This window comes from Lytechinus pictus, chromosome 7 (genome assembly GCF_037042905.1).
Source record: "Lytechinus pictus isolate F3 Inbred chromosome 7, Lp3.0, whole genome shotgun sequence".
NCBI lineage: Eukaryota > Metazoa > Echinodermata > Echinoidea > Temnopleuroida > Toxopneustidae > Lytechinus > Lytechinus pictus.
Window position 1 is genome coordinate 20,360,590 of NC_087251.1, and position 14,656 is coordinate 20,375,245.

General features: G+C 36.3%; 1 protein-coding gene across 2 annotated transcripts; it reads left to right on the forward strand.

Moving 5' to 3' along the window:
• Positions 1-494: 494 nt before the first annotated feature.
• Positions 495-10,623, forward strand: LOC129264790 (leukocyte elastase inhibitor-like). Of its 2 annotated transcripts, XM_064102175.1 has the most exons (3): positions 999-1,085; positions 5,355-6,877; positions 9,368-10,623. In XM_064102175.1, the coding sequence occupies exon 2, from the start codon at positions 5,371-5,373 to the stop codon at positions 6,550-6,552; it is 1,182 nt and encodes a 393-aa protein (XP_063958245.1). In that variant the 5' UTR covers positions 999-1,085; positions 5,355-5,370; the 3' UTR covers positions 6,553-6,877; positions 9,368-10,623. The 2 variants fall into 2 exon arrangements, with proteins under 2 accessions (XP_054758709.2, XP_063958245.1); XM_054902734.2 differs by lacking the exons at positions 999-1,085; positions 9,368-10,623 and adding an exon at positions 495-644 and having other exon boundaries at positions 5,355-8,720.
• Positions 10,624-14,656: the final 4,033 nt, after the last annotated feature.

Consider the following 14,656-nt stretch of genomic DNA (forward strand, 5'->3'; position numbering starts at 1 on the left):
CAGGATTCACTTCCTCTACTAATCTGCTCAGTTTAGACATGGAGCTATAATAGCTCCATGGTTTAGAGGTCACGTTTGTGCTTTTGGACTTCCTTCATCGATAAAGCCTGTTCACGGTTGTAAACTGTGCACGAGCAGAAAAAGGTCATTTGAGATAAACCATGAAGGTGGCTTTCAAATTCACTGACATAGGCATTTGTGATTTGATGATTATTCATGTATTCCTTTCAAAATATTCATTTTATCACATCCAAGCTGAAGAGTAATAAATAGATCGAGCCTTCATAATCACTGGTATTTGACAGTACCTTAAACAATAGTCAAATGTGCCAAAGGCAGACAATAAAACAGATTTCCAAACTTTATCCCTGATGTACTATTCTAGGCACCTGGTCTATGTAATGCCTTTTGTTCTTAGAATGTGAATACTCTACCGGTAAAGCTTACGCAACATCTACATTTGAAAATGATAGTGCTTATCCTAATGAAAAATCACAAACGTCATTTGAGAAAAGTTGATCATGAGCTAACGGCAGACACTCCATGATCACACCATCGGTCCCAGGGCATCGGTCACAACAAGCCAACGAGCCTACTTCCTGGTACATATCGCAGCAAACGTCAATTATTCTTGTATGAAAAGGGTCAGTAACATATTGCCTTGGTATCAATTTGAAATGCTTATTGTATCACTTTAACTTAGATAACTCTCAGAATTTATCTTACATACGCAAGCTCGAATAGCTCCGACATGACTTATAATTGATTTTAGGCCTATGCGTTGTGAAAACGCCTTCTGAAACTCGTAATCATTCGTGCGTGTGCCGATAATCCACGAAACGACGAAATAAAAAGCGGAGTTTATAATAGCAGATAGGTAAACATGTACAAAGTACATTATTCCAAGTAAACACCATAACAAGGGCGCAGAGAGCTGGTCGTTGTATTATTGGCATGTACATGTACATGATGTATCTGTGTAGATAATACTAGCTCTTGTGTAAAAAAGGATATAAATTCTTCTCTTCTCTCTGTCAAAGAAAAGTGGCCTTCTTTACCATTGCTTTACTGCTCGTCAAAGACAGGTAGGCCTATGTCATTGAGGTTGTGCTTTCTTATGTGCGTTGTAATTACTTCATTTTCATATTATAATATGCTTTAATATACCAGAAATGAAAGATTGGAAATGGTCACGAAAAGTGAAAAAAAAACTACGTGAAGGAATAGACAAAGCACTAAAAGTTCGCTGCACTCTCAATATATGGTGAAGGAGCGTCATTGTAAATAAATTGCATTGTTTTTATTCAAGCAAAATTTTGCAATTATATGAATTTCTTCGGGTAAAAATCGTGCTCATGACCTTAATTTACCATAAATAAAAGATGTAGGTTGGCTGGCAACTTGTCTTAAATGTCAGAGGGCATCGCAGTTAGGGAATCGTCATAAAATAATACTACTTTGATAATAATGACATTAGTAGTAATGATCCGGTTATCAGGTGAGCACAATAGGCTTAAAAGTACAGGATAATTATGCGTTTAAAGATTCTTAGAAACCCAGTTACCGCGTTCAATCAGTCTTGCATGCGTTTGAAAATGAAATGACTGGAAAAAATATTTGAGACATAAAAACGACTGATGTAATATGTCCTAAATGTAGCTGTAAATGGAACCTCAAAACCAAGGCAAAGAGTTTGCTGTAATATATATATATATATATATATATATACACAACAAAAAAAGTAAGTCCCCCCTAAATCAAATTGATGTAACTTTTGAACGGAATTATTTTGAGATATTATATTTCGTAGGTGGTTTTCTACACTCATTAAGCAACCTCTGGGGAAAAATGAGATTGATCGGTTGAGTCATGCATGAGTAATTAAAGATTGAATTAAAAATGACAATTTTTTAAAGTCACAAGAGTCGTTTTTCAGATTGTGCAAATACAAAGCTGGGCAAAAGTTGTTTTTAGGTGCATTTTACGGTGTTAATGCTGTTTTACTATCCATCATTTAGCCACTTCACACACAATTTTGATATCGTATGTTCATGGTTGAGTGAGCACAATAATGCAGGGGCCGCGGGGGGGCTCAGCCCCCACTTTTTTCCAAAAGCATGTACAAAAATGTAAAAATGACCATACGATTGTGATTTTTTGCATGGTCAGCCCCCCCCCCCCCACTTTGAAAACCGTTCCGCGGCCCCTGTATAGTGACGTATCATCAAAGGGGTTTATGGTAGTATCCTCTACAACTTGTTAGATCATGTTACAATTTGAAAATATTGGTGGCTCCCCCGATTATAGGCCCCTCCCCCATTTTAAAATTCTGCATCCACTACTGATTTGTCCATAAATTAAACTGATCATGAGAATTTGTAAGAAAAAAATACATTTATGCAGTATAAAGAGTATTCATTCCTAAGTTTTCGAATGTGCTCGCTCAACCATGAAAATTTTAAAACTTCGGAAAGTGTGTGGTGATAGAAATGATGGATGATAAAAACAACAGTAATTAAAGTCACATTTGAAACCGAATTTGCCCCCAATATTCACTTTATTACCATTTAAAATGGGTCTGTGACGTTGAAAATACCCAATTTCCCACTTTGATGTGTGCTCACTCATCCATAAATAAACAAATCGATTTCATTTTGGCACAGAATTCTGCCCATAGGTTGATAAACATTACTGCCAAATGACATTGCTAAAGACAGCCTTGAAAAAAAGTTCCACCACATTGAATAGGGGGTTACTTATTCTTAAACATATGCACCCATAATGTACACAAGTCTATGAGAGAGGAAGTCAACATTTTAACAAATATGAAATGAGGGTTTGTTTCATGGACGGTTTTTGTTACTTCTGCCAACAGTTATTTCATGAAACTTCGCACATGGCTTCAGTGTAACACTATCCAAAATGTGCGCACACCAACATAACCATTTGATACGGCACAGAGTGGGGCCAGGGCCTTGAACTTTCTTCTCATTTGCATAATTTTCGAATATTGTGTGCTCACTGATGCATTAAACATCGGGATTTTCATAAAAATCAAATCAAATGAACCATGCAAGGAGGTTTGTGATAGATATCCATAGTTACAAATTGCATTTTTTCCAATAACGTAAAAAAGAGCTAATCACATTCCACATGTTCATTCAAGCGTGAATGTTTAATTAAACGCCTTTGAATCATTGAAGCATGTTAATTGGTCATGAACATAACGAAAAAGTTGAGAAAAGATCATTTTCAGTTACCAAAATGAAACAATACTTGCCTATGGTATTTGAAAATCGTATCTTTTGTTTTCAATAAATGTTCATTGAACCGTGAAACAATGAATATTGTTGAAGATACTCTTCCCCAAAATAACTGTCATCATATTCTATCATTTTTATTGATAGAAATGTGTAAAAATCCAATTATAGCAAATTTGGACTTGTGTTCATTCAACCGTGAAATTTAGCCAGAAAAGTTGTATCGTCTTTTAGAAAGTACCTTTTACAAGCCTGACTATTTTTCATGATGAGAATGTGGAATTAGTTCCTATAAAAATGGAATCAAAGTCATGATATTTGGCTTGTGACTTTTGAAAAGTGACATTTTTGCCTTCTGACGGTGCTCACTGAAGCATGACGTAAAATACGTCCATAACATTTACTCAGAGGGTAGCCTATAAAATTACCTAAACGCTCATGTAAAAATATATTAAAAACTCGCATTGGTTCGGAAATTATTGATGTTTGTTTGCCCCTTCATCACAATGCTTTGTCACCAGGAGCTGAAAAATATTTAGGTGGCATTTCCCCCCCCCCCCCGCAAAAAAAAAAAAGAATCTTCATATTTTAGACAAATTACAAATAAAAACTTTACCAAAACATTTCATATTTGTGCTGGTTCTCAACACAAACATTTCACATCACACTTTTTTGTTCAGTGGTGACATAGCATGATAAAAATTGTAATATAAATCACAGATTTGACATTTCTATATTTCTATGAAACGATGTTTGAAAATATAAATAATAGAATACATTTGGCACAAATTTTACTTTTTTTCTTCAAAGAAAATTCCACCTGGAATGTACTTCAATCCCAACAGCATCCCAATTACGTGAAAGAGCCTGATAACGCTCTTTCATTTGATACCGAATTTGTCATGGTAGTATTTATATTTGTGAAGATATAGTAAATTTTACAATGTTTGGCAAGCGAACAAATTTCACTGAATTCCATGGGTGTATGTAAACTTTTGGCCTCAACTGTACACACACACACACACACATAAATATATATATATATATATATATATATATATATATATATATATATATATATATATATATATATATATATATAATTATATAGATATATCAGAGACAAAACAAAAAGTACAAAGAGTGGCAATGCATTTAGTTCCGACAAAAACTTTAAGTTCCACGTATTATCCAAAAATTTCGACGCAAATAACCTCGCATCTTCGTCAGGGATACAAAACTCACAGGCCCGTATTCTGATAGCAGGTTTAACTTAAACTCAGGTTTAAAGTTGTGGTTTAAGTATGGATAGCCAATTGTTACATAAATCACAAACAGTAGAGATATCATACTTCAGCTCATTTGGCTCTCAGATCATTCATAATTGTCTAGAAAGTATAAATAGACAATTGTCTTCACCATCGATGAATCAGGAAAGATCACATTAAACATAAGAAACATACAACTTAATAAAATGTTGATACTTTTGGCTTCCCATACTTAAACCACAAATTTAAACCTGAGTTTAAGTTAAACCCGACTTCAGAATACGGGCCCACAGTGACAAGATATTATAAATAATCGATGCATTCATGATTATGGTAGTCATTGAAACGCGCAGGTAAAAAAGCATCATTATGATAATACTTGAGGAAATTGTTATATGATAAAAACTTGATAATGACGCAACCACAATCATGAATATGCATCATAATAATCATACGCGTAACTCAGAAAGGAGGAGGCTGCAGGACGTAGTAACTTTGTTTAACACCTTTTCTCGGTCCAAGCTTTTCCTATATATATATATATATATATATATAAAAACATCCATATTGATTTTCGTTTTTATTTTTATCATTATTGTTTTCAGGTTTCATATAGTCAGATGAAATAGCTTTCGAATCGGACGTTATGGAAATGACCTCACAATTATACAGTCATCTTGTAGCATGAAGACATATATGCCTACTAAACAATTTGTTACTGTCACAGTGGTGATTATTCCTCGCATCGATCATTCGTTAGCCAACATTAAGTGGGTTTTTTTCAGATACAAACGTTCATTTTAATCTTTCTCTTTATTGTCTACAGATATCTGAGGTACGTAATGACATTCTCTCAGCAACGTGATATATCTGGACGAATGGCCCAACTTTCTAGTGCCAACACGGGATTTGCCCTTCATATCTATCAAACCCTTCAAGATGAGCGGAGTGGTAGAAACTTGTTCTTCTCTCCCCTGAGCATATCCACAGCCCTTGCAATGACGCAGCTTGGAGCCAGAGGTGATACAGCAACTCAGATCGCGGACGTCTTTCGTTTCAACCAGGTAGACCAACTGCAACTCCATGGAACTTTCAAAGAGCTTAACAACTTGCTGTACCAGAAACAATCTGGTTACAAACTTCATGCAGCCAACAAGCTGTATGGCAAATCAGGCTTCAACTTCGTTCAGTCATTTGTGGAAGGAACTGCTTCATATTACGGAGCAGCCATAGAAGCTGTGAAAAACTTTGCAGATCCAACTGCTGCTAAATTGATCAATGATTGGGTGTCAAAGCAAACTGCTGGTAAGATCACAAACCTTATTGCCCCTGGTATCTTGAATGATCTTACACGCCTTGTCCTCGTAAATGCCATCTATTTTAAGGGGAACTGGGCATCAAAATTTCGTGCCGAAAATACGACACAAGATGTATTCAAAGTTCTAGATGAACGAAGTAAAGTTCCTGTGAGTCTTATGATTCAAAAGGGTAAATTTTCCCTTGCCATTGACGAAGCAAATGACTGTCTTGTTCTTGAAATGCCCTATCAAGGCAACGATCTCAGTCTGCTGATCGTCCTTCCAAACAAAGATCACGGCCTCGTGAATCTTGAGTCGAAACTCTCTGCGGACATCCTGAAATCCTGGGACTTAAGACTCAAATCAAGACAGGTGAACATACTTTTACCAAAGTTCAAACTAGAAGCAGAATTCCAACTGAAGGAAGTTTTGAAACAAATGGGAATGCCGGATGCTTTTGATGAGAATATGGCCAACTTCGAAGGAATTTCAGGTGATAGAGAATTGTACATCTCTGCAGTCATCCACAAGGCGTTTGTCGATGTCAATGAAGAAGGGAGCGAGGCAGCTGCTGCAACAGCCGTTGTGATGATGAAAAGATGCGCTATGCCACGAGAACCAGAGAAGCCAATATTGTTTCGAGCAGACCATCCATTCCTCTTCATGATTCGTCACCGCTCCACTAAATATCTTCTTTTCATGGGAAGAATGATGGATCCCTCCTAAAACTTGGCTACCTGATTTTCGCTATCTACCGTTTGAACCGATAAATTTGCGTATTAACCAAAATGGTAAATGCGAATTATCTTCTTAGAATGCATTTTGGTTGGAGTATTGTTCATTCATTATTTTGCATTAGTTTGCAATGAAATTGAAATTGAAGATGGCATCAAATATTGTTACCTTTTTTTTCTAGATATTCATATGTAGTTGACCAAAAAATTCTGATAAAGAAGGCTCCAGAAACCAGAGTGGACAATGTAGTGCGGTGATAAATTTGAACAGTACATTATATCCTATTCGGACCATATCCTTAAAGGGGAAGTTCGCCCTGACAAAAAAAAATCATTGTAAAAATAGCAGGAAAGAATGATTAACAAAATGTTGAAGGTTTGAGGTAAATCCGTCAAAGATTAAAAACTTATTAGAAATTTAATTTTTGGTTTTGTGACGTCATATGCGAGCAGCCCTCCAATTATCGTGAATTAAACAAAAATCAAAATGTAATTTTCTTTAAAAAGTTTTAAATGGTTCTAATCGTGTACCTCCAGTTTATGAAAAACAAATCATGTCACACTCGCTCCTGAAAGAGATCATGATTTCACCATGAGCCATTAAAAAAAGGAAGTTCGTGCACTCAGCTGCTCGTATATGACGTCACAAATCAAATATTCAAAAATGTTTAGTAACTTCCTTGTCTTTGATGGATTTCACCAATATTTCTTTCTTTTTTTAACAAACAGAATATTATATGGATTTTAAAGCGTCTGTCAAAACACGATTCAAGCTATAATGAATGACTAAAAGCAAATATTTGTAAACCAAATTAAACATATTTATTCATTATTAACCCGAAAGCCCCCACCCTCGACATTTTCCGCGACCATTCCGCTGTGCGAAATTTTTCGACCGCGCCGCTCGCTGACTTTTTATTTTGAAATCTTGCGCATTTTTCGAGACCAGGGCCCCGTCTTACAAAGAGTTACGATTGTTCCGATCAATCGCAACTATGAACGGCCAAAAACGTAAACATCTATCATGCATGTTTGTTCAAAATATTTTCTAGCTATGATGTATATTCATGCATTCATTGTTTTCTTGAAAATTTACTGCGCTTCTCTTTGCATACAAAGGACATTGCGGTGGCGTAACAGGCGGGGGGCAAGCTGCCCCCCCCCCCTGGAACATTTCAACGGGGAAATAAAAAAAAAAGGAAAAAGAAAAAAGGGAGGGAGAAAGAAAGGGGAAGGAAAGGGAAAAGGAAAGGAGGAAAAGGAAAAGGAAAGGGAAAAGTGAATAGAAAACGAAGATTTTTTTTAATGGAAATGGAAAAAAGCGGGCAAAGGTACGCAAGAAGAACATTTGAGAAAGAACAAATCATTCCGAAATAGGCTTATGTAATGCAATAGCATAATGGGAAATAAATTAAAAGATGACAAAATGGCAAACAATAGCGGGAAACGAACGTAGAATGGAATTAGTCAAAAGCTAAATTGGAAAACAAAGAAAAGGGACAAGAAAACAAAGATTAATAACACGACCGGGCTGCCGAGGATTGAAAATAAAGAGCGGGAAGAAAGATGGACTGCAAACAACATTGTGCTATAAGCTTGCTAAATTTTATGCAAATAAGCTACCGGGGTTTTACCCCAGACCCCACGCAGTAGGGGCTCTTCATCTATAACCATCAAATGGCTCTATATCGCCCCCCCCCCCCGTTCAATCACTGGCGTACAGGCGCGGGGGGGGGGTCTTGGTTCCACACCCAAGAGGAAATAAAATAAATTATAGGAGACAACGTATATAATAAAATGAATGGAAACAATGAAATGTGTTATTTGCTGAATAATGGAAAAATCTATCACATAATAAGAATTTAATTTCAATAGGCAATTTTTTTCCAGCTCGCTTTGCACGCTAGCGACTTTTAACAAATTTTCCCACATTGATATATGTTTTGCCCCCCTCAAATAATTTGGTTCATTACACAACTGGGCATGTTGAATAAATGTGTTGTGTAAAAGCTATATTCTGTATATACCCGCGATTTGATTAAAATAGCGGCAATCTGCGAGGTTTAAATGGCTTTGATATCAAAAAGTTCGAAGGGGCTCCGCCCCGGACCCCAACCGCACAGCACTGCCGTATATGAGTATGGAAGGGTTGGGCCATTGGCCCCCAACAAAAAAAAAGGAGGAAAGAAAAAGCAAAGGAAAAGTGTAGGATATAATTTTATTTACTGAACATAATGTAAAAAATATCTCAAAGTTAGATTCTCATGAAAAGGTGATTTTTTTTATCGCTCGCTTCGCTCGCTCGGGACTTATATTAAGCAGGTTTTTAGCACATGTGTAATACTGCGCTCCTCGTTTTTTTTACTCTTCACGCAAAGAATCCTGTTCACAGTGGCGTACAGACCACAAAAAAGGAATGGAAAGAGAGAAAAGTGAAATAAATTATTTTCTGGATATCATGTCAAAATCTATTACAAAATTTGATTTTTTGTATTAATAAGGTCAAAATTTTTACTCGCTCGCTTCGCTCGCTCGCAACTTTTTTTATTGTATAAAAGATAAATTCTGCCCGATACGCAATATCTGGCCCTCTCAAAATAGTCACCTCATTACACCATTACGCCTATTCATACCATGATATGACCGGGAATTTTTTTTGCTCTTGCCCCCCCCCCCCCTGGCCACGACCCCTGTTACGCCGCTGGCTGGGACATTGTGCAAATTTTTCGTGGAAACATTATGACACTGATGGATTTCCATAAATTTTCGATTGATCCGATCAATCGTAACTCTTTGTAAGACGGGGCCCTGATTTACGATGCCCGGGTATGCGGTTCGAAAATTACGCAACATTACGTAAGTGCATGTCGGACCTAAAATTGCTCTAAAACGTTATTTTGTGTACAAAGTCAATGCAAATGGAGTTTTCTCATCTTATTGATAAAGATATGATTACTTATACTTTCATCAGCTGAAATTAATTAATTTTAGCATAATCATCCTTCAAAAAGGCTCTGCAATAGTTGGTAAAGCCACAAAGAAAAACAAGGTCGAAAAAAAAAAAATACGAAAGAAATTCATAAAACAATAAAATACATAAAAAATTCATTTTCAAACCAGGATTTTCATTTGTAATTGTTAGCAATTATGAAGAGTATTTACACCAAAAGATAGCATTCTAAGAGCTTTTTATAGTGAGTTAGAGCAAAAAGTATGATTTACACATAAATTAGCATAATTAATTCATATCTAAAAAATCTAATGATTTCGGAAAAATAACCATACAGCCTTGTAGATTTAATACATCCCACACTATCATTTTCCCAATTTTCACGGCGTTCGCGTGATCGACAAGCGAGATCTCCACGGTCATAAAAAGTCCGGTCTGGTTAGGATTAATCATTGATAGATATTAATGAAATATTTATCACATTTTATGTGCTTCAATGGTCTTTGGATTTTCGAAAAATATAAATTGATTACGAGAATACTATTACTTCCAGCTTATATGAGCCTGGGTGATAAATATATATATGAAAGAATTAAACCGTAAGAATGTCATCTATGTGACCCCAAAAGATTTCGAATATAAGTAAGATCATGTGACAATAGTTACAAACATTTCAATTCATACTTTAAGATGTTGGGCTAAATCATTATCTATGGAACTGAAATAAATCCAAACAGGCTGTGAATAGAAACGAGCCCAAATATCAAGTAATTCCAGTGTATGTCTAGAGAGTATTCACAGCCGGACTAATGTCGCATTTTAAATTTTGTCTCTAAATGATAATACAGTAATAATATGCATTTATATAGCGCAAAAATATTTATATATTCCATTGCGCTGCAAAAGCTCCCCTGGTGTTGTACACACTACTGGAATAAATAGGTTTTTAATTTTAGTTTAAAATTATATAGAGTTGTTGAATTCCTAATGTCAAAGGGAAGTTTTTTTTCTCTAGTTGTGGGGCTGATATAACATGCAGAACTGAAAATCGAAAGTGGGGCAAGAGAAAAGGGCATGATCTATTGTTATATTTCGCAGTAATTATCATCATTTTTTTTAAAAATAACACTGGACTGTTACAGTTTGATATATATGTATTTTACTTACCAATTTTAGTTTACCTAGTCGTAAGGGTGCTCGAGAAGAAAGATAATTTAGGACTCATGTCTGAATTGCTAACATGCCTTAAAGATTGTTATGTATTCACCACGTTTACTTTTCTTTTGTTTAATCAGATAAATGTTAATGTATTCCGTACGTTGAATCGCAATAAATAATACACTGTATCGGACGGGTGTGTTGAGTCATTATTCATGCCAAATCCAATTTGTGATAGATTTTGACATAATATTCAGAAAAAAAATACAAGCCACCCTTTTTCTTTCCTTTTTCCTTTTTTTCTTGGTCATGAAAAGTTTAGAGGGGGAGGGGGGCCGGGGGAGTGTTACGGCATATTTTCATTGGTAAATTACCAAAATATGCAGTTGCCAAAATCTGCCGTAACTATGTTAAGGCACATTTTGGTAACTGCACATTTTACTGAAATAAATTTGCTACCAAAATGTGCCGATAGTGCACCTATACCTGACAGGATTTTTTGTTACCAAAATGTGCATTTAAAACGTGTTGCGCATGCACATTTTGGTAACAGCTTAAACACCAGATTTGACGATGATAATGGAGTAAATACTGATAACGGTATTGAGTTAGAGACATAGTCAGTGGTAGTATTTGCCGCTACTTCCAATGCCATTTCGGTGTCTAAATGTAGTTTGGTCCAATATATTTTCGTTCAATAGTCATTTCGTCCGACAGTCGTTAGTCTAAGCATGGACATGGTCTAAGAGCCACTTCGTCCAAGAACCATTTTGTCCAATAGCCACTTCGTCTAAGAGGCACTTCGTGCAAACCACTTCGTCTAATCGCAATTTCGTTAAATAGCCACTTTCTCGAAGAGCCATTTCATCTAAATGCATGGGCGGAAATCCCAGGGGGACAGGGGGACGTGTTCCCCCTACCCAAAATAGTAGGGGGACACAATATCAAATATCCCCCTACTATTTTTGGTCTTTTATGATGGAAAGAAAGAAATTGAAATAAATCATGTATTTTGGGCGAGATGACCTTATTTGGTGATAACCTTTTTTTTCTTTTTCTTTTTTTTTGCTTGTCAAATTTTCCAGCCCCTGGTCCCCCTACCTTTGGAGACATATTTCCGCCCTTGTCTAAATGCCACTTCGTTTAATAGACACTTCCAATAGCCATTTCGTCCACTGTAGCCAATTTGTCGACCTAAAATTCATTGCCAATTGGTACAACTGCCATTTTAGTCCAATACCCACTTGGTCCAATTGACAGTTGGTCCAATACCCTCTTGGTCTCAATAAACAGTTCGTGTAAATTCATTGCCAGTTGGTCCAAATGCCATTTTGGTCCAATACCCACTTGTCCTAATTGAGAGTTCGTCCAATACCCACTTGGTCCAATACCCATTTGATCCACTCCCACTTGGTCTAATAACCGTTACTGGGGGCAGGTACAGATCCAGGTGGTAAATAGCCCCCCCCCCCCCCCTCGTAACGGTGGAAGAAGAAAAACCACGTCACAATATAGGATGAACGACAATTATTTTGACGCAAAAAGCGATTTATTAGCCTGATTGTGATAGCCGTCTCTGCGGCGCCTTCAGCTTATGCCCAGTTTTCTCAAATGTAATCACTTTTGGTGTTGTAATTTACTCTTCTCATGAACATTAAATCATGTGAAATTTGATATGATTTAGATTTGAGTCATATATGCATAACCCTTATTAAACTAACCCCCCTCGACAAATTTCGCCGCTACGCCGCCGCGCAAGTTTTTTTGACCGCGCTGCTCGCTGACTTTTTACCTTCAAGTCCGGCGCATATTTTGAGACACCCGGGTACGCGGTTCCCAAATTACGCAATGTTTTGTAAGCGCATGTCGGTCCCCAAATTGCTCAAAAACGTGATTACGTGTACATGCAAAGTCAATGCAAATTGTGTTTTTCAACCAAAAATCATAAATGTATGATTATTTTTTACTTTTGTTGGTTAAGATGGATTTATTTTATGTTATTTCCCGGGGGGGGGGGAGGGGGGCTCTCAGTATATAATGCATATTACTGGGTATGACCCGTTCCAAGGACCCCAGTTTTCACAAACATTTGTAGTTCCGAAGCCCGTTCCGAGGACCCTCCTTTTAACAATAAGCCCGCTCCAGAGCCCCCGTTTTTTGTCTCGCCCGCGGCACATACCTACCACTTTTTGGGTCGACTACCCCCCCCCGGTGTCATTTATAATCGCAAAAGGGTCCCCGACAAAGTTAATCGAATAAACAATAAAAAGAAAGGTTTGAAAATAACCCCAAAGAAATTACATAAGAATAAAAAAATAAAAAACCAATAAGATAGATAAGAAACTAATCATTTTTCGACAATTTTTTTGTAGATTTTTTGTTAGAAATGTGAAAATCTATATGTTCAGCAGATATTATCATTCTACTAGATATATAAATTGAGTTAAAGGCAAACACATACACAAAAAACAAAAATTAGGGCAAATTTCACACGCTTATTTGCATATCTAGTTAAAAATAAAATCTAAGCAATTATTTTTTTGAAAATTTTACTATACATTCTTGTATTTTATATCCGGCTATACGCGCGTGCAAATTTTCGTGCAATCAACGGCCGTATAGCCCAGTTAAGATAGGGTTAACGTTTTATTTGGATTTTTTTTCAGAATTATCCAATGCATGTAATAAAATATTGGAGATTCCATTATTTGTTTTTCGTCATTATATTTATTTTATTATTTTTTAGGGGCGTATTTTATGACTCTGATAAAAAACCAATAAAAAACAATGAAATTGGGCAGAGTAAATAATATTCGTTAAATATTTAATATTTTTGAGGAGCTGTAGTTTTGGGTCTCGTCTGCTTGTGAATATTGCGGTTTTTTATCTTTTTGTATTTGTTTATTGCTCTCTCCGCTTCCTTCTCTTTCTACCCTCTTTCTGGCACAAGGCATCAGTTAATTTGGAAAAGGAATCAGTATTTGTTTTTTAATCCATGGAATTGTAACCTCTTTTGTTCTTGAGTTGCTGTTTTAGTATTTTTGTTTTTTGTCTTTGCATTTGAAACACAGCGAGAAATAATTCAACGAAAACAATTAATTTCTCAATTTTGAGATCGGAAGAGAAAATTAATGCATATTGTATATATAACATTGGAAAAGTCAATAGTTTTTGCAAAGGGGTGGATGTGTGCATGTGTGGAGGGCGTGAAAGGCAAGAGCCGGGGCGTTCACACCTGTTATTCCCACCGACTGCGTAGACATATTCGCATTAGACCAAATGGGCATCAGGCCAAGTGGGAATTGGACCAAGATTATATATCAGACGACATGGTCATTGGACAAAATGGCACTGGACATGGTGGGTACACTTTTAAAAAGAAGATTTTTACAGAAGAACAACAAAAATAAATACATTTTACAGAAAGAAACAACCAAATTATTTTGTAACATAGTTAGAACACATTTTGGTAAATTACCAAAAACTGCTGCTCAAACTTTCATTGATTGGGTATCCAGTCAGAACTGACAGTGGGTAAATTCTCAAATCTGATTCCTCCAGGAGTCGTTGATGATCTCACACGCCACGTATCTATTTCAGGGGATATTGAGCATCAAAATTTCGTGCCGAATATAATATAGGAGACATATTGTAGTTTGCAGATGAAAGCCCTGTAAGTCTATCGATTAAAAGGTTGATTTTGGCTGTTGACGAAACTAATGACTCTGGCGCGGTCATGATCTTAGTTTTATTTAACATAAATTCATTCATTTATCTTGTAACCAAGACACGTCAAGAGATTGTCTGACCTCGTTTTTAACCTCGTATCTATTATAATGTGCCCTTTGATTTCTCTTATCTTTTTAAGACGCCCTCGCCGAATCTGTTTCAATGGCTTATTTTATACCGTTAAGATTAAAAAGTTTAACCGAGGAAGCAGACAATATTCTTGCTCGGTCGCGACATTACTTCATGCACTGGAATGTCT